At 58.6% G+C, this 23339-nt stretch overlaps 2 protein-coding genes across 5 annotated transcripts; one reads left to right on the top strand and one right to left on the bottom strand.

Moving 5' to 3' along the window:
• Positions 1-604: 604 nt before the first annotated feature.
• On the bottom strand, positions 605-11233 carry LOC308048455 (discoidin, CUB and LCCL domain-containing protein 1-like; the record flags this gene model as incomplete). Its single annotated transcript, XM_080357613.1, has 17 exons — positions 605-1017; positions 1453-1575; positions 1667-1704; positions 1891-1981; positions 2213-2305; positions 2416-2584; positions 2673-2794; positions 3521-3715; positions 3786-3823; positions 3977-4110; positions 4268-4340; positions 4543-4594; positions 4938-5075; positions 7396-7617; positions 10187-10588; positions 10635-10847; positions 11062-11233. The coding sequence occupies 17 exons, from the start codon at positions 11231-11233 to the stop codon at positions 605-607; spliced, it is 2688 nt and encodes an 895-aa protein (XP_080213739.1).
• GMEB1 (glucocorticoid modulatory element binding protein 1) lies at positions 10394-21925 on the top strand. Of its 4 annotated transcripts, none has more exons than XM_080357523.1 (10): positions 10394-10914; positions 12157-12305; positions 13284-13366; positions 14282-14406; positions 14870-14973; positions 15574-15728; positions 16883-17011; positions 17421-17558; positions 18497-18619; positions 20200-21925. In XM_080357523.1, exons 2-10 carry the CDS (start codon positions 12178-12180, stop codon positions 20904-20906), a joined length of 1692 nt encoding a protein of 563 aa, XP_080213649.1. In that variant the 5' UTR covers positions 10394-10914; positions 12157-12177; the 3' UTR covers positions 20907-21925. The 4 variants fall into 4 exon arrangements, with proteins under 4 accessions (XP_080213649.1, XP_080213647.1, XP_080213648.1 ...); XM_080357521.1 differs by having other exon boundaries at positions 14870-15042; XM_080357522.1 differs by lacking the exon at positions 10394-10914 and adding an exon at positions 11222-11721 and having other exon boundaries at positions 14870-15042.
• Positions 21926-23339: the final 1414 nt, after the last annotated feature.

Raw genomic sequence — 23339 nt, 5'->3', positions numbered from 1 at the left:
TGGGGCCAGTGAGGAAAGAATCGGTGTTTTCGGGGGAGAAATAAAGCAGAAATGGAGAAAAAAAGGGTGAAAATTAAGGAGGAAGAGAGGAGAAATGTGGAATTGGACACTATTTGTCAAAGAAACACTCGTGCTTCGCCGTGACCTAAGTGGTACCCTGGCGCTTTCCCCTCCCAACCGGCCGAGGGCTCGGTTTTAAAAAGGGCTTCTGCCGTGCGTGGCACGGGGGGGCTCTGGTGGCCGCCCTCGCGGAATCGACATCAAGAGATTTCGGAAGCACAATTTTTGTGAAAGGGGCCGCTGGTAACCGCCTGTTCCGGCGCCCTGGGTGACTGTCAATGGCAGAGGCGGGGCGGGGGTGGTTGTGCTGCCCGGGGGTGGTTGTATCGGGAGGGTCAGGATGCCTGAGTTTCCGAGGCAGGTTTTTGTTCCCGGAGCGGGGGTGCGCGAAGTGGGAGTCGCACGGGGCGTGCCCTCTAACACGATATATGTATTTAATACAGATAAATACGATCGTTTTTAGAAAATATTCTCCCAACGCTTGGAGCGTTTTTCTTTCCCAGAGCCCCTGCCGGTTCCGCCGGGTCAGGCTCCCGCTGCATCTTCACAAGGCCTCGTGGTACACGTGCGAGAGAGGACTGTCCTCCAGGGGCCCCTCCGCAGAGGGGATATCCCCACCGGGGCAGGCAGTCTGCTCCGCGCCGGGGGTCCTGCACGCCCCGGCGGGCAGCTCCCCGGCCCGCGGGGCGGGTGCATCGTACCGCAGCAGGGGGGAAACCGGGAGCCTTGGCACGCCGCAGGGGCTGTGGCGGGTGCTGGCGGGTTCGGGCTCGCTGAACGGTGTGGCGTACTCCGGCTCGGGCAGCAGCGGCTCTGCATACTCGTGGTATTTTCCCGGCACGTCGTAGTGGCTCACGACCAGCGGCAGAGTGTAGCCCTCGTCCGGGAGAGGCTTGAAGGTGGAGGGTCCCATCTGGCTGCTGGTGGTCACCTGCACCAGGTCTGGCTCAGCATATTCTGCAATGGGGGTGCAAGGCTCTGAGCTGCGGACTGTTCCCGCGGCGGTGTTGTTCCAGATGTGGGTGGGCTGAGGGCACCCATGGATGGAAAAAACAGGAAAAACCGGGCAGACGCATCCCAAAACCCAGCTGGGGCTGGACAGCTACCCCACAGGGACGGGCACGTCCCTCTGCACCAGCATGGAGTGGGGGTCCTGGTGCCCTCCAGCCGCCTTCCAATGTCCACATCCATATTTGATGCAGAATAATAATAATAAAAATAATGAAGATAAATAAGCCCTGCAAAGGTCTACCTTTTGTACAGGACCATGATGTGGGACGGGTCAGACCAGAGTAGTGCTGGGGGGCAATGGGCACCCCCAAGGTGCAGTGGGGGAGACACAGCTCCAGCTCTTGGCTGAAGGACCCATTTGTGCCTCAGTGTCCCTGTTACCTGGTGAAAGGGTCTGGTCGAGGTCCCCCGGCGCAGCCGTCATGGGGAACGAGGCCAGTGCAGAGCCAGAGGGCGGCAGGCTCTGCAAGGAGCACACCTGGCTCGGGCCCAGCTTGGGGTACCCTGAGCAAAGAGCAGAAGCCTCCGGTTGTCGTATGCCATCCCTTGTGGACAGGCATGGCAGGACCCCCAAGGGAGTTTGGAGGCTCTTTACCTTTCCTGATCCCACAGTTAAGCTCTGCCGCCAGCTTCCTGCAAGGGGGACAGTGAGGTGGGGGTGAGGGATCCCATCAAACCCACCACCACCCCACTCCTTGCACCCACTGCACAGGGGGCTGCACCACTCAGTACCTGGAGAGCAGCCAAATGGAGCCACTGCACTTTGGGGGGGCAATGCTAGGTCCCCCAGGGTGAAGTGGGGGGCAGGATGGGACCCACCTCTTCCTGTGGCAGAGGAAAACCAGCAGCATGAGGCTGGAGCAGAGGAGAATGAAACCGCCAATAAGCAGCATCACCAGCAGTGTGGAGCCTGGGGAGGGAGGACAGCATCAGCCTCCGGGTGCCCCATCCCACCCCTCTGCACCCACAGGTGACAGGAGTCCACCCACGGGTGACAGGAGCCCAGTCGAGGCCACCAGAGAAGGAAAATCAATGTGTCGTCGCAGGGGAATCTTAAAGTCCAACTGGGTCCATCAGTGCCTAGAGCATCCACAAAACAACGTTGCACCCCAGGAACAGCACCTCCCCCCCCAGCACCCACCTGCCTTCTCTGGGTCCAGGGCGATGCCAGGGATGGGTGTGTGACTGGCTGGGCGGCTGGTGGGGACAGGAACCTCCTTGGGGACACTGGGCACTGCAGGGCATAGCAGGGACTGTCAGTGTGGGACCACCACTGCGTGCACAGGGAGGTTGGGGGTCCCTAGGGGACGTTTGGGGTGTCAGGTGGTGTGCAGAGGGGCTCACCATAGGGTCGGGGCACGCGGACCCGTGCCAGCTGGCAGCCCACCAGGGCCACCTTCAAGGCCACATGCTGGTGCCAGCTCTGGGGTGTGACACGGACATAGCGGGCGACAATGGGCGGAATGAAGGCATTGGAGACCTCCCCTTGGCTGTCAGTGTTTCCTTCAAAGACCTGCCGGAGAGGGTGAAGAGGGTGCAGATGGCTACACATCCGTGGGCAGGGGGTCTGTGACCCCCCTATTGTCCTCCCCTGCATCCACCTTGTCCTCCTGGCTACTGCTGCCTCTGTAGGGTCTCCAGTTCTTCCCGTCACGGCTGGAGGAGACCCGGTAGGACGTCACGTAGTAGTTGTGCTGCTCGGATGATCCCTTCGTGATGATGCCTGTCAGTGCAGGAGTGAGCCCAAGGGGGGCCCTGCTGTCAGCCAGGGGGTGCAGGGCTGAGGAAGGGCTTGGGGGGGCCACTCTGTCCCCCAAAATGCCCCATTGCATGGGGCAGAGCTTTTCTAGCCAGAATAACCCCTATCTCTGGGACACCCAGCTCCATGATGGGAGGGGACCAAGGGACAGGACATATCACCCCCCTGGGAAGCCCCCTGCCAGGGGCTCCCTCCAGCCCTGGGAGGGGGTTTGGGTGGCAGATTTAAGTGTCAAACCCCACACTCTGCCCCAAGGAGCCAATAACCTCCAGCCCCGGCTGCGAGCCACGCATTCCTCCCTCCTTCAGCCTTCGGCTGGACAATGTCCCCATTTTCCTCGCCGCGGTCACCAGCCACTGCCACACAAAGCCCCCGCTTTCAGCAGCTCCAGCCGAACAAAAGGCGTGCACTGGCACCAGATGCAAGAGCATAATATTAACTTGTTCCTCCCAGAAATAGCTGCGGATGGCGGGGGGCTGGACAGGGACAAAATGGGGAGAGGGGAAAGCTGGGGAGGTTGACACTGTCTGTGTCTAAGTTTGCACCAGTATAACCATGGCCCAAGGAGCTCAAATTCCTCCTGGGTATTGCAACTGCTCTGGACAGTTTTTGTGGGGGGGGTCTGTGAGGCTGGTGCCCATGTCACCATAGGGAGGAGAGTGGTTAGGGTGGCCTGGGGACAGCACTCACCAGTGACATTCCTGCGGGTGCCCAGGTCCAGCTCCAGCCAGGCGGCCTCAGTGCCAGGTTCGGTGGCCCAGGAGTGGCCGGTGGTGCCCAGCGCTGCCCGTTCAGCCACCCAGGTTCTGTTTTGGCCCAGCATGTCCACCTCATGCCACCAGGACGAGGCATTGAAGGCAGCCACCTCCAGCGCATCATCACAAGCTGGACATACAGACAGCAGGTTGGGAGCCAAAAATATGGCTTAATTTCAGGGGAAATGGGAAAAAAATACCTTTGTGGAATATGAGCCGCTTCTCAGAGAGGGATCCCCTGCGGGCAGAAAGCATGGGGAGCATCGGACATGGGAGAAAGGGCCCCAGGTGAACAAATCTGTGGGGTCTCCAAAATCAAGCGGTGGCAGGTCCCCAGTGTCAGCACAAATGGGTACGGAGTGCAGCCAGGACCCCAGCCCCACCCACCCACCTTTTGGAGTGGAGCCCATTGGCGAAGGCTGACTCGTAGAGCGTGATCCCCTTCTCCCGGGACAGGGTGACCTGCCCGCCCAGCTCGTCCGCGATCACCCCAGCGTGCACGGCCGCCTTGCACAGTACTGAGGTCTGTGGGGAGCAGGGACAGGTGAGAGCAGCCCGACTGGGCACTCCATGGCCAAACCCATCCCCTGTAGTCTGCTGGGGAGTGACAAGCAGTGGCCATGCGTGCCAGGAACCATCCCTGGTGGGTGCACCCATGGGGCAAGCCGGGCTCTGCACTTACGTCCCGGTAGCCCTGGCTGGGGTTACCCCAGATGTCCCCGTCGATGTCCTTGCAGCCCGCGGGACAGTACACACTGAAACACATGGCGACGGGGAGTCAGGGCTCGCTCCAGTCCAGTTCCCCTCTGCACACCCGTTTGGTGCCCATCCCGCCGCAGCTGCACCCCCAAGCACCCAGGAGAGGAATGGGGATAAAACTGGGGTAGATGGGGACCAGCAGCAATGCCAGGGTGAGGGACACCAAAGCGGGGACCACTAACTCCCCCAGCCACTCACCTGACATGCTCCTGGGTGTAGTGGGTGCCTCGTACCAGGCAGGAGACCAAGTCTGCAAGGCAGGGACACCCCAGGGTGAGGGACCCCCACCCACCCCAGGGCAGCCAGAGGGACAGGGGAGGCTGGTCCCTCGGTCCCTGCAGCCATTGGCCCCACGCCTGCATCTCTGCCTGGGACTGGGGTCCCAGCTGACCTGGGGGTCCAGGGTGCTGTGGGGGGTCCCAGTTGGCTGGGTGGTCTGGGGGTCTCTCATTTTGGGTCTTCAGTGAACGCGGGGCAATTGGAGCCCACCCTGGGGTCAGCAAGGAGCTCCCTCCACCCCCGGCTGTGCCTCCCCATGGGCCAAAACATGGCCTGGGGGGGTTTCTGCATCCCTGAGGGATGCTCCCCCCTACCTGGGTGCTGCGAGGTGGCGTAGGACAGGAGGAGACCTCGTCCTGAGTGGTGGCTGGTGCTGTTGAACAGGACGGTGACAGTGCTGGAGTTTGTCACCAGAAGTGGGGTGGCGGGGACAGCATTCCTGCAGTAGGGCCCTGCAGAGAAGGGGCCATGGAGGGGACTGGGGCTCCCCGGAGATGGGCACAGGCACCCAGACCCTGGGGTGTCACCTCCCCTGGCCCAGTCCTTGTCAGGGCTGGGGGTGCTCAGGCATTTGGACTGTGCTTAGGGTGGCCCCAGCCCCAGGATGGCCCCATGCCAGGCTGGTCCCAGCTCTGGGGTGGTCCTATCCTGATGGTGGTCCCACGCCCAGGGTGACCTTGTGCCCAGGTGGCCCTGTGCCAGGGTGGTTCCAGCCACAGGGTGGCCCCATCCCCAGACGAGTTACATCCAGGCTATGGGGGGGGGGGTAACTGGGGCACAGTCCCCACTGTCCCCCCACAGCCACGTGCAGCACCGGGGGGGACACAGCCCTCAGGCATGAGGTCAGAGCTGGACCAAGCTCCCAGGGTGGCACCCCAAGATGTCCCCACCTCCCTGAGCAGGGACAGATGAGCTTCCAGCCAGGCAGGGACTGTACCCACCTTCCAGAAATGCTTCCCCCCGGAGCTTCTTTACTGGCCCAAGTAGCCACCAGCTTTTATTCGGCACTTGCCGCTCTTCCCCTGATGCCATGGCATGGCCCCATGGGACCCCAAAATGGGGGCTGCATCCCTGTCTCCTCCCCATCTCCCCTTTCACAGGCACTGCAGTAGCTGCCTCCTAAATCCCCCCATTTAATCCAAATCAATTTGCAGTCTCCATCTCCCTGATTAAAACTTCAGCTTTGCGGACAGGCAGGTTCCTTGGGGACAGCCCTGGTCCCAACCAGGGACAAGAGGTGGCCCCAGTCCCCAGACTGGCATCACCCCCACGCGATTTCTCTCTGTTCTGCATCGTGTCCATCACCAGGGAGTCGGGGCACCCAGAGATGCTTTGAGAAAATGAGAAAATGCCATCGTTGCCCTGGGGACAAGGAGCTGTGTCCCCATGGTGCTGGCAGTGACACCTCCCTGGCAGAGTTGTGTCATGCCTCAGTTTCCCCACCCCAACCTGCACCCTCACCCTGCCTGGGTCCTATTTAACCAAGAGGTCAAGCCCAGGGGACATGGGACATGTGTGTGTGCAGGGATGTCACAAACTCATGGAAGTGACAGGGGCTCTGCGTCATATGCAAATGGCATGCATATGAGATGCAGATGACATGTGTGCACAGATTTTCCCACCCACTGCCAGATGCCAGCGCTGTCCTGGACAGATGCTGCAACATCTGGCTCACTGCCCACTCCGTCAGCAGTTCCAGAGACCCTTGGGGTGCTGGAGACTCATCAGTTGAGCCTCAGGCTGCCACCCCCATGGGGACCCCAACGTGTCTCCAGCCCAAGCACCAGGAACCAGCTCTGAGTCAGCAGGAGGGAGCCCACAGCCTCCACTTCCTGAAAAACATCTGGGACTTGTCAAGGGCTGGCGTCAGCCGCGCATGAGCGAGCAGCACTGTGGCACACACCCAAAGGGGCTAAGGGTGCCCCCCACCTCCGCCAGCCCCCCACGAGCATCATCGAGGGTCTCCCCTGTCCTGTGCTGCTCTGGGACCCCTCAGACTGGTCCAAGTCATGTCTGGGCTTTGGGATTCTGGGAGATGGGGATAAAAGTGTCCCCGAGGTCATGGCAGAGGAGATGAGGGACATCACGTGCTGTCAACCCTCTGTCTGCCAGCCTGGAAAGGGCAAAAGCCCTGGAAAACAGGGAAAAATGCCAGTCCTGGTAGAGCTGTGGGGAATCGAAACTGGCTCCTTTCCACCCCACATTTCCCACAGCATCCCCTGCCCCTCACCCGGCCCCGTGGCTGCTCCTCCATCCCACCCCATGTACACCCCAGCAGTGATGCTTTCCCCCCCAACCCAAGATGTGTCCCCCAGCACCTGCCACGTTCCAGGTGCTGTCAAATCCCTCCAAGACCATTAAATTTCTCCAGGAAAATCCTGGAAGCGTTTGGGCAGCAGCTCCAGAGACAGAACTAATTAATCAGCAGCTGCATCTTTGGGCACCCCATCCTCAGGTATCCCCCTCTTCAAGCACTCCTATCCTCAGGTACCCCCCTCCTTGGATATCCCCCTCTTCAGGTCCCCCCATTTCAGGTACACTCATCCTTGGGTACCCCATTCCTTAAATATCCCCATCCTCAGATATCCTCATCCTCAGATACCTCCTTCCTCAGATATGCCCCCTCCCATGACAAAACTAGCTAAAAAGACGGATTTTCCTGATCTTCTCCTTATCCAGGATGTTACATAAAGCGATATCACCCCTCCCCCCTCCCCATCTGCAGCTCCTTGGCAGGTGCTGCCTCAGTTTCCCCCAGGAACCACCTCTTACCATAGGCAGTGCCAGCCTGGGGGTTGGTGAGCAGCACAGAGCTGCGGGCACAGCGCTCAGAGGGTTCCAGGTCCACGTCCCCAAAGGCCAGGAGGAGGGAGGTGCCCGGGGGCGCACGCAGCCACCAGCGGCAGGAAGTGTGGTTGGGGTAGGTGCCTGGGTAGTTCTTGGAGCTGAGGGTACCGCTGTGGGGTGCCAGCAGCGTGTGGCCGCAGCCATCGCCTGTGGAGAGACGGGGTATGGGCTCAGCCAGGCTGCTGCCTGCCTCAGTTTCCCCACTTGGTACAGTCACCAGGGACACCCCATGGGCACCCGGAGCCCTTTCAAATGTTTTCCTTGGTTGAAACATCATTTTTTGTGGCTTTTCTGGCTGCTCTCTCCACTGGGGACCGTCCCCAGGGGGACCCAGGGGTGAAGCTGCCTCAGTTTCCCCCACAACCACCCAGTGCAGACCTGTACCTCCAGCCCCTCTCAATCCCCAGCCCAGGAGGATCCCAATTTTGGGGGCTACAAGAGGATGCAAGGAGGAAACACTCCCCCTCCACAGGGCTGTACAGCTCCAAGCAGCCCCTGAGCACCCTTGGCTGTGGGCTTGACCTTGAAGATGACCTTGGGCAGCTGCATCCCCATGGCCACCTCCCCGGGTCAATGCCAAAACCCCCACAAAAAGGGCCTTTCTCTGGGCTTGCTGCCCCCAGGCACAAGCGAATATTCTGGAAACTGGAGTTGAAAGCACCCGGCGTCAAGCACCGTTTGGGCAGGACTGGTGAAAGGAAGTACACCACCGCGCCCCCCTGCATGGCTGCGGGGGAGAGGGCTTTGTTCACTCCCCTCCCAGCCCCAAAAAGCTGCTGATCCTGCCAAGCATCATCCCAGCACAGGCAGAAAGAAAAGTGATAGGCTCGGCTTGCCCCTGCCTTGGCCGCCATCACCGTCACCAGGAGACAGCACAAAGCACCGGCGCGAGAAAATCCTGCGGGGATCAAAAAAGAGGGAGCTGGAGGTGGAAGATGCCAGGCCCTCCCCAGAGCCCGCTCCTGGCCAGACTGTGGGAAAGGCTGGGTCCAAACTTGGAGGAGGGGGGTTTCCTGTGAACCCCCCTGGGCAGGCATGCGGGACTGAGCGAAATCGTCAATTTCCCACGCCATTATAGCAAAGCTGGGAAGGATCAGGCCCTGAGGGGCTGGCGGCGGGGGGCACTGGGTGGGTGTAACCCCTCTGGGGCTGCCAGGAAAGTGGCTCCCAGAGGGGCTGCTGTGCCACAGGGGAAGAAATTTAGGGTATTTGGGGGGAGTTTCAGACAAGCACGGTCAGAGCCATCAGGATCGGCACGGAAAACCCTCTCTGGCCAGGACACCTTGGCATGTGCACCCAAGCTGGGGGTCCTGGATGGACACCCCCGGCTCCAATCCCACCGCCGGTGGGTGTGGAGGGTCTGGGGGGGGGGGCCCAACCCAGGAAAAACCCATCCTGGGAAAGGAAACGCTCGATAAAATGGCCAGTGTGGCCAGCGCATGCCGGGTGGCAATGCCAGAGAGAAACCAAGAGCTACACATGCACACTCGATGATTTGGCTCCCAAGATACTACCAAGGGAATGGAACAGCAAAGGCAGAGCCATGGGGGGTCTTGTCTCTGGCTACAGGAAAATCCCCAGCCCCAACCCCAAAAAAGGTCAGTTGCAAAAAAATGGGAAAACTGGATTTCCACTGAGTGAGGGCAAAGCCGCAGCGTTGGGACCATCCCTGCCAGGGGGGTTGTTTGTTTTCTCAGAGGATGCAGGACAGACACAACAGGGCGATGCTCCACGAAAAGCCCTGGTACGGTCCAGGGCTGGGAGGGCTCCACCGAGGGCCTTGGGAGCCAGCGGGAACCCGCTGTGGGATGTGTACCAAATCAAACAAGTGGGGAACGCAGTGGGGGTTCTGCCCCCCGTGGCCACGTCCTGGCCGTGCCTCAGTTTCCCCTCGCTGGACGTGATGCTTTGGATGTCCCGTTCCCCTCTCCTGACGCTCAAATGAGTTGGAGATGAGCGACGCCGAGAGGAAGTCCTTTTTCAGGATGAGGTTTTGGCTGAAGGTCCCCCCGGGGCCTTTCCCAGACACCAGAGGCTGCAGTTCTCCACCCCGGAGCAACGCTGCCGGGACCCGCAGCATCCCCCGGGATGGAGCCGCTGCCCGACTCTCCCAGCTGTGCACCGTAAGCCCCAGCGATCCTCTTAAACCAGGGCAGAGCCGGGCCGCTGGGGATTAGGGGTTCCCGGGGAAGCAGGGCGGGAGGGACAGAACCGACCCCGGGACCCCCGGCGCAGGCGGCACCCTGGTACCGGGAGCGGGGGGCACAGGGGAGCACGGCGGGATCTGCGAGGAGACCACCGGGTGCGGGACCGGGGCGGTCCAGAGGTGGTGGAGGCAGCGGGGAGCTCGTCCTGCCCGGTACCAGAGCAGAAGCATGGCGGGGACGCCGTCCCGGATCGGTACCGGGACAGGCGGACCGCGGAGACTCAGTCCCAGTGTGGTGGCGGTCTGGGGACAGCGGGGACCCGTCCTGGATCGGTACCGAGGAGCCCACCCTGGTCTGGACACAGTGAGGAGCCTGTCCCGGATCGGTCCCGGGACAGAGGAGAGCCCGTCCGGTCCCTGGTCTTCATCCCAAACCCAGTCCTGGGCGCGGTGTACGGCCCATCCCAGCGAGGGAAGAGGAGCCACGGGGGTGTCAGCGGGAGCAAGACTACCGGTGCCGTGTCCCGGTGCGGGGTGCCCCGCCGCCGGTGCCCCACAATCCACACTCACCGTCCTGTCCGCCGGCCGGGCGCAGCCCCAGCGGTCCCAGCAGGAGGCAGCGGCGGAGCAGCGCCAGCGCCAGCGCCCCCCGCGCCGACCCGCCGCCCGCCCGCATCCTCCCGCCGCCGCCGGTCCCGCCGCGCCCGCCGCCCGCCCCCTCCTGCCCTGCCACGCCCACTGGCTGCCGCCGCCCTGCCTCGCGCCGCCATTGGGCCGCCTCGCTGTCAGTCAGCCGGCAAGGCCCGCAGAAGGGAGCGGGCGCGGCGCGGCCGGGGGAAGCGGGGGCTCGGCCGGGTCGGAGGCCGGGGGGCGCCTCGTGGGGCGGGCTCGCTCGTGGCTGGGGGACGCGGAGCCCAGAGGCGGCCCTGGGAACGGCCCCAGTGCGCCCGTAGGGGCTGCGGGACGGACCCGCTGCGAGGGTACAGAGCCCCCGGGCCGGGCTGGGGTTGCCCGGTACCGCTTCCCACTGCTCGCTCTTGGCATTCCCGGCAGCGGCCGGGAACCCCCCGGTGCCCCCGCGCCGTCACCGCGGGGCGGTGCCACCGGCCGCCGCTAGGAGGCAGCACGGCGCCGCTCGCGCGGGTCCCGTCGACGGCGTTCCCTTTAAGGCAGGCGGGCGGCCGGAAGTGCTGGCGGCCGAGGCTGCGGTGGTTACTGCGCTTGCGCTCTCCTGCCCGGCCCGTTTCCCCCCCCCCCACCCCCTTCTCTCAGCCCCCGGACTCGGCCGCTCGGCGACGGTAAGGGCCGGTCGGCGCCGGGCTACGGGAGCCGGGAGGAGCCAGGCGGACGCGCGGCGCGTCGGGGCGGGGCGGCCGGGGCGGGGCGGGAGGGGGGGCCCGTCCCGCCGGGGAGGGGAGGGGGCGCCCCAGCGCGCGCCGCCGTACGTGCCGCTGGCGCGAGGGCGCACGTCGCGCGCCGCGGGGGGGCGGAGGGGGGGCCGCGCCACTGCGTCCGCCCGCGGGGGGGGAGCGGGGGGAAGAGGCCACACCCCTCCCCTGGGCAGCCCCACCCCGCCGGGCGCCGCGGGGGGGTCCGCGCCTCCGTGACTCCGGGCATAGGGGGCTGCTGCGGCCCAGGGGAGGGGGCGCTGACCTCTGACCCCTCGCCTCGGTCACCCCCGCCCGCCGTGGGGGCCCGAGACCTCTCCTGAGCCTGGCGGTGCCCACCAGGCCTGCGAGCTGCCGGGGCGGTGGGACCCCCGGCCCCGCACCCCAAGGCCTGGGCTGGGCCTTTGCCCGGTGGCGGTCACCGCCGGGGCTTCTCCGTGCCCCTCGGTCCCCCGGGGCGGAAATCCTGAGGAAGCTGCGGCGCAGAGGGGTCCCGGGGGAGCAGCAGAGGGGTCCCGGGGGAGCAGCAGAGGTGATCTGGGCTGCCCAGGGCGGCTGCAGGCGCGGTGCGGAAGCTGCAGCGCGTCCCCTGCACCCGTGGCTTGCCTGCGGCCACGGAGCACCGTGCCCTGGGGGGTTCTGCCCCAACACAGGCGCTTGCAGAGGCTCTGCCGCCAGGACCACCGACTCCTCCACAGCACGGGCGCAGTGGGAAGGGTCAGTGCCCAGTACCGAGGGGCTCAGAGCATCTCCGAGGCAGCTGGAAGCGCTGCCGGCCAGGGGAAAAAGCTCCATCCCAAAAAACCTTGTGCTCTTGCTGAAGTCCACCGTGTGGGTTTGCTCGGCCAGGGAGAGCCCAGTGGGGGTGTGAGCGGGACGGCACTGGCAGGATCAGCCTCATGTTGGTTTAGTGTGGTCGGATGAGAAATCCCCTCCATCATGGTCGAGAAGGAAGGAGAAACCCCCCTGTGTGTTGACTTGGTGAATTTAAAACACCTGGTCCGCTGGCCCTGCAGTGGGACTGGGTGATTGTGCTCACACCCCTGCCTGCACCCCTGCCTGCACCCCTGCCTGCATTCCTGCCTGCACCCCTGCCTGCGTGGGCAGTGGTGCAGCCGCGCCACAGACCTGCCTCCACTGTGCCCCCCGCAGAACTACGGCTTCATGTGAGAGATGGCAAACGCCGAAGTGAGTGTCCCTGTGGGCGATGTGGTGGTTGTACCAAGTGACGGCAACGAAGGGGAGAACCCGGAGGATACCAAAACCCAAGTGATCCTGCAGCTCCAGCCAGTGCAGCAAGGGTGAGCTGGGTGGGACCAGTGTGACTGGGAGGCGCTGAGTGGGATGGGGGGAGCTGTCCCTGTGGATTTTTGTGATGTGGGGACTGAGCGTTGCTACATTTTCCAAGTCTGCATTGGTTTTGTGCCACGCACGGGAGGGAGAAAAATACAATGCGAAAAAGCTTTTATGCATGTCACTGTCATGGGGCTTCCAAGGAAAGAAATTGTCCTGCAGGGACGTATCCGGGTGACACTGTCTCTGGCAATGTCAGTGGGCAAGCGGTCATGGTGCTGCCCTGGCCGCACATCCCCTCAGTCCCCTTCTTCCCCCTTCGGCCCCAGTGTGGGTTTTTGCCATACTGCAGCTGCTCTACGTGGTGATCTGTCCCCGTGTGTCCAGATCTGCACGTGCCTCTGCACCAGCTTTCCCCTAAAATCCTCCTCCTCTAAAATACAACTGGGATGCGGGAGGGAATTTTGTGGTACTCCTGGCAGCTTCTGCAGAGAAGCAGCTGCCACCAGGCACTTTGTCTTAGCTCCAGATCAGTCAGGGCACAAAAATACCATCTTGTTTGATAAATATTCACAGAGCAGGGCAGCTGTAGGCCGACAGTGATTCTTCCCTATGTCATCACCTGTGCTGCATGTCACACAGGGCTGGGAGGGAGATGCTGGACCACTGAGCTCTGCTTCCCATTGTCGTGGGTATGGGAGAGCAGAGGAGGGACAGGGAAGCGCAGTGTGCAGCTGCTTCGGTGGCACTGGCGAAGCGGAAGGTGCGTTGGCAGGACTGGAAATGGCTCCATGTGTTTCAGTCTTTTGGGATTATTATCATATTTTCTTATGTGCCAAAAAATGCCTGTGATTGCAACTGTATCAAACAAAATTCAGGTCCCTCGAGGACAGGACAGAAAGAAACAGAGTTTTTACCCCTGTGCTGTGAATCTTAATTTCCTGTGATTTATATAGTTTGTTTATGGATGGATGTTTTCACAACAGGATTTACCAAGAGGGCTCAGAGGCCAGCGCTGCCGTAGTGGCCGTGGAAACCCACACCATCCACAAGCTGGAAGAAGGGATTGGTGAGTTCCCGCTCGGAGTGGTGGGCATGGTCCCCTCCTCCACAGGGCTGGTGGCTCCGGTTCGCTGGGCTTCCCTCTGGCTCTGCCCCTGCAGATGCTGTTTCCCAGGCATGGATGTGGGTGCAGGGTCTGGGCATACTCTGGAATAAAGAGTCTGCTGGTACTGCTTGGGCTCAGAATCCTGGAACGGAGATCCTGGCTCTCCCGCGATGACTGGTAAGGGCTCCCACGGGGTCCAGGGGAGCCGGGAGTTCACCCTGGTCTTGGTGGGTGACACTGTGATGGTTCCAGTTAATGGTTCTGAAGTCTCAAACTCTGCTGGTTCTTTGCTGGATGAACACCCTGATGGTTTGGGTTGGATGTTCAGAAGAACTGAGCAGGTTGGCTCCATGTGCTCCCTGCCATCCCAGGGAGTATGTGTGAAAAGGCTCCTGTCATTAGGTGCTGTCTTAACGAGATCTTAACGAGTTTTCCACTTTGTGCGTGGGTGTGTGGGTCTTTTGGCAGTATTAGCAGAAACTTTGCTTGTGAAGAGAATATATTATCAGCAAATAGCTGTTATCTCTGCTAAAGAGATGCCAGAGCTCCAAGAAATCAGAGAGAGGTCTGTGCTTCAAATTTGAAAGCATTTTTTTTCCACAAAGATTATTCTTGTTGACCCCTCTCTTACAGATGTGTTATATTTCTGCTCTCACGTTGTCCTGAGAGATGAGCTTCATTTTGAGTGTTGTTGTGTTAAAAAGCAGATGCCAGTTGCTGTTAGAGCCAGTAATTAGACTAAGAGGGGACTGATCCTGGACTGGGAACAGCCTGTCATTGGTTTCCTGAGTGTAGGTCTCACAACTTGGGAGTGTTCAGCTCCCACCTTTGAGCTTCTTGAGTGTAAAGTTTCATTTTCACCCCTTCTTCCTTCAGACCCCAGTACCATTGAAGCGAATGAGGAGATTGAGATTGCCTATCCCATCACCTGCGGGGAGAGCAAAGCCATTCTGCTCTGGAAGAAGTTTGTCTGTCCAGGAATTAATGTCAAGTGCGTAAAGGTAAGGGAGTTTTCTCAGTGGATTCCTTCTCTGCTCTCAAGCTCTGGCACTTGACTTTCTTACTTTTTGCATTTCACCTAAGCTTTGTCCTGGAGCCGAGGGACTTTGCCTTTGCAGTGTGCTGGATTGTTTGTGCTGAAGTTGGTTTTGGCATGAGGAGAAGCAGGGGAAGAGTGGGTTAAGGACAGGCTGCCCATGGCAGTGGGGGAGCCACCATCCCTGGAGGGGTTGAACTGACAGAGATGAGGTTCTCAGGGACATGGGTTAAGGCCAGGGTTAGGTTAATGGTTTGACTCGATGACCTTGAGGGTCTTTTCCAGCCAAAATGATTCCTGCAGTGATCTCCAAGATGTGTAGAAGTGGAGACTTAGATGAGCTGCAGACTGGCTGTGTTGGATGTCCCAGTACAGTCTTCTGAAGCAGCGTTACCCTGTGTTTGCTGAGCCTTTCTTTGTCTCGTCAGTTCAATGACCAATTGATCAGCCCGAAACATTTTGTTCACCTGGCTGGGAAGTCTACCCTGAAGGACTGGAAGAGAGCTATTCGCCTCGGAGGAATCATGCTGAGGTATTTGACTCGCCTCCCATCGTGTGCGGCTTCAGGGCTTCATCTCTGCAGCTGCAGGAACCCGAGAAGGTGTTTCATCTGCTTTGCAGTCCCTGGGAGATCTCTTGGAAGTGCATTACCTGGCCAGCAGCCTGCAGAGATCCTGGAATAGACAGGACAAGGGTGGTGGTTTTAAACTAAAGGAGGGAAATTCAGGCTGGATATGAGGAAGAAATTGTTGCTCCTAAGGGTGGTGAGAGCCTGGCCCAGGTTGCCCAGAGAGGTGGTGGATGAAACATCTCTGGAGACATCCCAGGCCAGGCTGGACGGGGCTCTGAGCACCCTGAGCTGGTGAAGATGTTCCTGCGCATTGCAGGGGTTGGGCTGTATGAGCTGAGAAGGTCCCTTCAACCCAAACTATTCTGTGATTCTATGTGAATCTGGTGGTTGCTTATATTTGCCATTTGAAAGCCCTGCAGGAGATGTTTTGTGTGTAGAACAGTGCTGGGTCTCCCTTTTTCCATCCTTCCCACGGCTGTATCATCCCTATGTGGAATACTCCCTTTTGTCTCCAGGCTGAGGTTTGACCTGAGCTTGGTTCTCTCCCCACTCCCTGCACAGGAAGATGATGGACTCGGGGCAAATCGACTTCTACCAGCACGACAAAGTTTGTACCAACACTTGTCGAAGCACCAAGTTTGATCTGCTGATCAGCAGCGCCAGAGCTCCAGTGCCAGGGCAGCAGAGCGTGGTGCAGACTCCTACATCAGCAGACGGTAGGAAACCAGTTACTGATGCCATGGGAGTGACACACGGCTCCCTCCCCGGGATAATCAATTCAGGTTGACCCCATACACACGCACTTTATACCTTCTCCCCAGGCACAGCAGGGTGGTCCCAGGAGACTGCTCTGGTTCCTGGGAAGGAAAATGCTTCTCGTGTCTGCTCAGAGGCCTTGGCAGCATCTGGCAGGGAGTTGTGTGCTGTGGTAATGTGAGGACTGGTGTTAAGCAGCAACTAAAGGCTGCCTTGGGAGCCAGGGCAAGCTCACCTTGCAGGGATCCATGTTCTAGGGTCACCATGTGAGCAAACACTCTGACAGAGCTGAGATCTTTCCTATTTGAGGGTCTGTTACGAAGGCAGGAGATGGGCTGATGCTCAGGAATGACTTGAGGTGTGCTACCCTCCTCAAGCAGCCTGCTCACATCACCTGGACATCCTGTGGTGGCTGGGCATGCTGCAATTGTCATTCCAACTGCAAATTCCAGCAAATCCCAGAGCAGAAAGTGGTCTCTTTGCTGAGGTGAAGGGAGAAGACTTCTCCCAACCCTACCGTGCCGTCCAGCTGGGCAGGTTACGTTTCTCTAAGACTCAGGGCGGGTAAAGCAGCAGAGTTGTCCATAGGCAAAGGAGAAGCTCGTGGAAAGCATACGGTAAAACCTTAGAGTGGCTGCAGATTAGCTTAGTCCCAAACTTGATGTAGAAATTTAGGATTGAGTCAGATCCATTTCCCTTCTACAAACCAGCTTGGACTCTGACCCTCTCGTTTCCTGAGAGATCAGGGCATCTCTGAGATGCAGAGCTCCTTGTTGGTGATGCAGGAGTGGGAGAAGGGTGGCTGGGCTGAGGCTTATTTGTTCCCTAATTTATTCTGATGTCTTTCTGCTCCTTTTGTAGCAGGACTCCTGTTTGTTTTCTGGAGGGCACATGGTTTTCCCTTCAGAAGCCCCAGAGCCTTTCAGAATCACAGTTCTGATGAGAAGCAGCAGTCTTTGCTTTCAGCTCATTTGGTTGAACAAATGATACAAACGACCTGACCGGGAGGGTGAAAAAGAGCCTGGGAGGGGTGAAGGAGGGTGTAAAGCAAAGCAGGAATTCGGGGCTGTCGCTCCGGGAGCTACAGGGATGGCTGACAGTGCCTCTCTCGCAGGGAGCGTCACCCAGATCACGCTGTCGGAGGAGAGCATGGAGGAGGGGATCGAGTGGAACTCGGCTCTGACGGCTGCCGTCACCATGGCCACTGAGGAAGGCATGAAAAAGGACACAGATGAGATCTCGGGTAAGCTCAGGCTGCTGCTTGGCTCTTTTTTTTCCCCCCTTCCTCACCTGTTACATTCCAGAGACTGAAATGTGTAAAATAAGGAGAGTTTAGGCCATGACAGAGCTGTGCCTCAGCCCCTTGGCTGTCCTAGAAGCTTAGGCAGAATTTCCTCAAAGATTTTAAGCTCTGCATTCTATAGAGATGTGAAACGTTACCTTGGAAGTCATGGGGCTGTTTGAAAATGTTACTGCTTTGCTGCCTGGATCTGTTTTGCTTCTTTGGGTGTTTTTTGGTTTGTTTGGTTGGTTTTTTTGCATGTTATATCCACCCCAGCAACCAAATTGCCTGAAAGGTTGAAGGTCGTCTTGGGGGAAAAATGCCAAATCTTTGTACATGTTGGCTTCTTTTTGCCCTCTCCTTGTGCCAGAGGACACGCTGATGTTCTGGAAAGGAATAGCTGATGTGGGGCTGATGGAAGAGGTCGTATGCAACATCCAGAAGGAGATAGAAGAAGTCCTAAGAGGTGTCCAGCAGAGGCTGGGGCAGTCTCCCTTCCAGATGACGGGTAGGTTGTGAGCCACAGCCTCTGGCTCTGCAGCGGGGATGCTCAAAAAGGCAGCTTCCGGCAAAAATAAAAAGGGACAAGGCTTCATCCCCAACATTTAAAGATGTTGAGTCAGGATGAGACCATCAGGTGACTGCCCACAGCTCCCAGGCCTCATGAAAACCTGCATAGCTTCACCTCACAAACCAGGTTATTTGAACGCTTTTCTGTGTGGCGGTGCCTGCTCAAACAGGTCCTGTCCCCTCACTTCTCCTTCTATATTCACTTGTGCCAAGAAACCTGTTTCTGGGGCTAAACCAGATGAGGGAACTGATCTGGTTTAAAAATAACACCCCTCCTCTCTTTCCCGTTATTTTTAACCCGGATCAATTCCCTAATCCAGTTCAGCACATGCCCCTGTGAGCAGAGGGTTTGAGAGCATCTCTTGTTGATGCTTTTGCTGTGAGAACATCCATGTAGCCACAAACTTCATTTTACCCAGGATATTTTCCTTATTTTCTAATTTATCTTTGGGCTGGTGGATCTTTGTATCTGGTATGTGGCAGCTGTGAGTGATTGAAGTCCGTGGATTATAATAGAAATTTTATACAGCTTTCGGTGAAGCTGGCATGTTAATGACTCTGCCAGCAGCATGGGGTGATGATTTGTAGCAGGAGAGCTCGTTTGTATCTCTCTAATTGCAAATTATGCTTTCATTTGCAGCAATTTGGAGCTGCTTGGGTGACACATCTCTGTTTCATTTTCTTTATCATGTGAATGAGATTATTTAGTCCTTGGATGTCACAAGGATGAGGGAGCTGGGTCTGCCTTTGCCAGCCGTGTGAAAAAACAGAGTTTTGCTAAAAGCAGCAGAATTTTTTTGTGCAATATGAGCATCTTTTGAGTACCTGAGTCCACTGGTGGGACTAAGCGCTCACGCCCATGCGCTTTCCTTGCAGATGCTGCAGTCTTGAACAACGTTGCTCACACATTTGGCCTGATGGACACCGTCAAGAAGGTTCTGGACAACAGGAAAAACCAGACAGAACAAGGAGAGGAGCAGTTTCTTTACACACTGGCAGGTACAGTCAGTGCCCATTAAGGCTTCTCATCCTCTTGCTGCTCTTGGGAACTGATGTGATTTTCCCCAATATTTCATAGAATCACAGAATCGTTTTGGTTGGGAAGACCTTCAAGATCATAGAGTCTGACCATAACCCACCCCTAGCACTAACCCACGTCCGAGACCCTCATCTCTGTGTCTGTTCAACACATCCAGGGATGGTGACTCCACCACTTCAATACACACTGCCCCAAAACAAATTAGTCCCAGTCCCTTTCCATCCTAGAGCTTGAGTGGAATTTCCCCTCTGCTTTGCTTTGAGTGACAGTCACCTGAGGCATCTGACAGCCCGAAGTCTGTGCCCTTTGCTGCAGCCAGGCTGCTGGGGCTGCAACTCCGATTCAGTTGGCACTGGGAAATAGATACTGCGAACAAGAGTTGTGCCACCATCGTCTGAGCTGTGGGCAGCACTGTGCTGTGCCCAAACTAGTAAGGTTCTCCGCATACAGGGTGCTGACTTCTCTGCTGGTCTTGGTGCGAAGCTATCAGGTGTCTTGCATGGCTTCCCCTGAGCTGAAGCAAATAACCTGACCTGGATTCCCCAGAGCTGCTTGTGGGTTGTGTCTCCCTCCTCATGTGTCCTGTAGGAGCTGTTCTTATCTGGGATGTTCTAGTCCCCTACTGCCCCGGATAAGTGAGATTACTGGGCTACTCCTGACCAATGTTCACCCAGACCAGGGCTGAGAGAGATGTTTTACTGACCCAGTCTTGCTCCCTGTCACAGAATCATCATGGAATCATGGAATAGTTGGGATGGGAGGGGCCTTCCCAGCTCCCCCAGTGCCCCCCCTGCCATGAGCTGGAACATCTTCCCCAGCTCAGGGTGCTCAGAGCCCCGTCCAGCCTGGCCTGGGGTGTCTCAGGGATGGTTCATCCACCACCTCTCTGGGCAACCTGGGCCAGGCTCTCACCACCCTCAGGCAACAATTCCTTCCCCATGTCCAGCCTGAATCTCCCTCCTTTAGTTTAAACCATCACCCCTTGTCCTATTGCAACAGGCCCTGTTCAAAAGTCTGTCTCCATCTTTCTTACTGGCCCGTTTTAAGTACAGAAAGGCCACAATAAGGTCTCCCTGAAGCTTCTCTTCTCCAGGCTGAACACCCCAAGGCTCTCAGCCTGTCCCCCTGGGGAGGGGATCCAGCTGAGCCCAGAAGCTCTTCCTGCTGCCCAGGGGGGTTAGTCCACCCTGCCCTGTAGGTGGGTCTGTCTTGGGAGCAGAAATCCCCGTCTTCTCCTCAGTAGGAGCAGCCAGCCAGCTGGGACGGAGCATCGACTGGTTTGTATCCAGGCACTGGCAGCAGCCAAAGGAGCCTGAGCGGGTGCAGAATATTGACCAGGTCTGTGTGGGTGGCAGGAGAACGTGACCTTTTCCTTCAGCGCAGTTTGATCACAAGTGAAAACGCTAAGATCATGCTCAACTAGGTGCTTTGGAGACCTCCTCTCACAAACATGGGGCACAGCGGTTGGTTGTGGAGTCCCCCGCAGCCCTGGCAGTGTGGTGGCCGTGGCCCCGTCGCTGCTCAGCCTTTCTCTTTGCAGACCTGGAGCGGCAGCTGGAAGAGCAGAAGAAACTTGCCAAGGACCAGAAGGCCAAGTCCCAATCCATCCAGAACGTGGTGCTGATGCCCGTCAGCGCTCCCAAACCCCCCAAGAGACCCCGCCTGCAGCGCCCGGCCTCTGCCACCGTCCTCAGCCCCTCCACCCCCATTCAGCAGCCTCAATTCACTGTCATCTCCCCCATTGCCATCGCACCCGTCGGACAACAATTCTCCGTGGGCAACATCCCGGTGGCAACCATCAGCCAAGGCTCCAGCCCAGTGACTGTTCACACCTTGCCCTCCGGTTCCCAGCTCTTCCGATACGCCACCGTGGTGTCCTCCTCCAAAACTGGCTCCTCCGACACCGTCACCCTCCACCCGTCCTCCAGCCTGGCCTTGCTGAGCTCGGCGGCTGTGCAGGACAGCGGGGCCTTGGCCAACGTGGCCACTGTGGTCAACCCTGTGGAACTGGTGGCCATGGAGTCCGGGCTCACGTCCACCATCCAAGCTGTGGAAGGCACCTCCGACGACGGACAAACCATCATCGAGATCGACCCAGCACCAGATCCTGAAGCAGAGACAGAGGAGTCGGAGGGGAAAGCTGTGATCTTGGAGACGGAGCTGAGAACTGAGGAGAAAGTGGTGGGAGATGTGGAGGAGCATCAGCACCAGGTCCATAACGTGGAGATTGTGGTTTTGGAGGACTGAGTGGGGAAGGAGAGTGTTGGTTTGGGGAATTTGTTTTATTTTGGGCTTTTTTGTTAAGTATCTTTTCCAGCTACCCCATTTGTTTCCATGGATACTCTCATTGTACTGTATATTTTTTATATATATATATATATATATATATTATTTTTTTTTTTTTTAAGCTGGGGAAACACGTGAGACCTGGAAAGGGCTCCGTCTCCATGGAGCACTGAACAAATCTGCCTGTTCACAGGGTTGAGGAGAGACTGGATCTCTGCTGAACAACCCAAACTGGGAGGAACTGGACGAGGGCTCTGGCGCTGAGCGCGCGGCCCCGCCACACGTGGGGCTTCTGCTCCGGCTGCCCCGACCCCGTTATTGTATTTCAGAGAGACAAAAACCAGTGGCTGGCACGTTGCTGTGCTGTGGGAAAGGGTGACAGTTTTGGGGTGGAACAGGTACCTCATTTTTATTTTCCCCCAGGGAAGGGAATTCTGTCACCTCAACTGGGATATTTTTAATTATTATTCTTGCTTTTGGGGGAAACAATGGTAACCCTGGTTTTACTGTCTGTATTCTCCTCCTCCACACAAATTGGTTTTATATCTATATTTTTTGGTACGTTTGCTCTCTCCCTTCCCTCGTCCAGATTTCCCAGCTACAAAGCCCCTGTGTACCAATCCCTCCTCTTCCCACAGCACTTTTCCCCCATCCCTTTCCCCGCCGGTGCTGCAGATGCCACTTGGAGAGGCCGCGATCACTTCGGCCTTTTGCATAAAGGCAAAAAAAGGTCGAGCTTAAAACCGCACCGTCCCCCTGGGCTGCTCGGCGCTGCAGCGGCTTCTCGGGTGTACAGAGCATGTTGTGCTGTTGCTTTTCCGGGAGAACTGGACTCCGGATTGGGGCAGCTCCTGTTTACATCATGTGCTGGGGCTGCTCCGTGCTTGTCACTACTTGTTTGGTGGTCTTATTTATTTTTGGTTTTTTCTTTCTTCCTATAATCTCTTGGCAGGATTAAGAACTGGCAGCTGCTGAAATCATATGTGCTCTGCTGTTTTCCTTTTGTTCTTCTGGTGTCTGGGTGTCCCTTGGGGCTCAATTGCCATGGAAAGACAGAATGGGGGACACACGGATGCTGCAGTGGTTTGGGACGCTGGGATGAAGGGGGAGCTGCTTGGCTGGAAAATATTAAGCAAAACAACAGCAAAAGAGACACATTTGGGGTGGGGGGAAGGAAGATGTGTTTGCCTATTTTTTACATTAAAAGGAAAAATTGAACTACGCTTGAAGGGATTGTTCATGGTGGCAGTTCTGTCACCTCAGAGGCAGCCAGGAGGGGCAAGGATCCCTCTGGTTGCTGCTGCTCAGCCCCCCCCGGCTTGCCCAGTATCTGGGGGTCCTGGGTGGGCTGCAGTGGCCACTGCTTTCCCCCCCACCCCAGGATGCAGGGGAGCTCAGATATCGGGTTACGACGGAGTTGGGGTGTGGGGGCAGCGGCCGGGCCTCGGATTTGCCATTTTTTGTTGAAAAAATACAGCTGGGCAGCGGGGGTGCGTGGCCCTTTAAGAGCGGCCCGCCTTCCCCCCCCCCCCCCCGCCCCGCCCCTTGCGCTGCCGCGCCTGTTCGCGCGGGGGCGCTGAGTTCCCCTCCCAAGTCCTCCACCGGCCCGGCATGCACCGCGCTCCTTCCCCGCCATTGTGCCCGGGGAAAGGCCTGTGGGCGCGCGGCGGCGTGCGCCTGGGCCGGAAGGAGAGGCGAGAAGTGGGGGTGACGGCTGGCTAGAGCGTCAGCACGCCGCGGGCGGGTCGGAGTCAGCCAGGGAGCTGCGCCGCGCCCGCCGCCGGGTCGTGTCGGCCAGGCCTCCTGGAGCAGGCGGGAGCCTCCGCCGCCACCCCGTGGCCTTCCCCCTGGCGGCGCCAGGCTGGCCCGTACGCCAGGCCGAGGCTCGGGGTCTAGCGGCGCGAGCCAGGCCGGGGCCCGCCGCCTCCCTTCCCGTCCCTCGGGCCGGGCACACTGGGCCGTGCCCGGGCCTTGTCCCGCTCCCCGCCCGGCCGCACCGCTCTCCTCCTGCCCTCCCGTGCCGCCGAGCCAGGGGCACAAGGGCCAGAGCAGCAAAGGTGAGGGGCTGGGGAACGGGCGATCCCGCGGCGGGGTTGGCGGGCAGGGTCTGCTGGGCAGCTCCGGGTGTCTGCGCTTCCACACGTGCGGCAGGAAAACAACCCGAGGACGGCGAGACCCGTGGTCACTGCAGGGGCTGCGGAAAGTGCGCGGATACAGAGTGTTTGTGTGGCGGCGAAGTGCCTGTTGGGTTAAGCGTGGTGTATCCTGAACTAGTGAGTGGTAGTAACATTATATGGTCTGTCTTTAAGTACTTTTAAGTTGGTAAATGTTCGATTTTATCGGCAGAGTTCTTTCTAACGCTCTGAATCTTTTTCCTCAGGGCAAAACAGATCT

This window comes from Nesoenas mayeri (genome assembly GCF_963082525.1).
Source record: "Nesoenas mayeri genome assembly, chromosome: 21".
Taxonomy (NCBI): Eukaryota; Metazoa; Chordata; class Aves; order Columbiformes; family Columbidae; genus Nesoenas; species Nesoenas mayeri.
The sequence above is the reverse complement of the archived record's forward strand: the minus strand, read 5'-3'. Positions and strand labels throughout refer to the sequence as shown.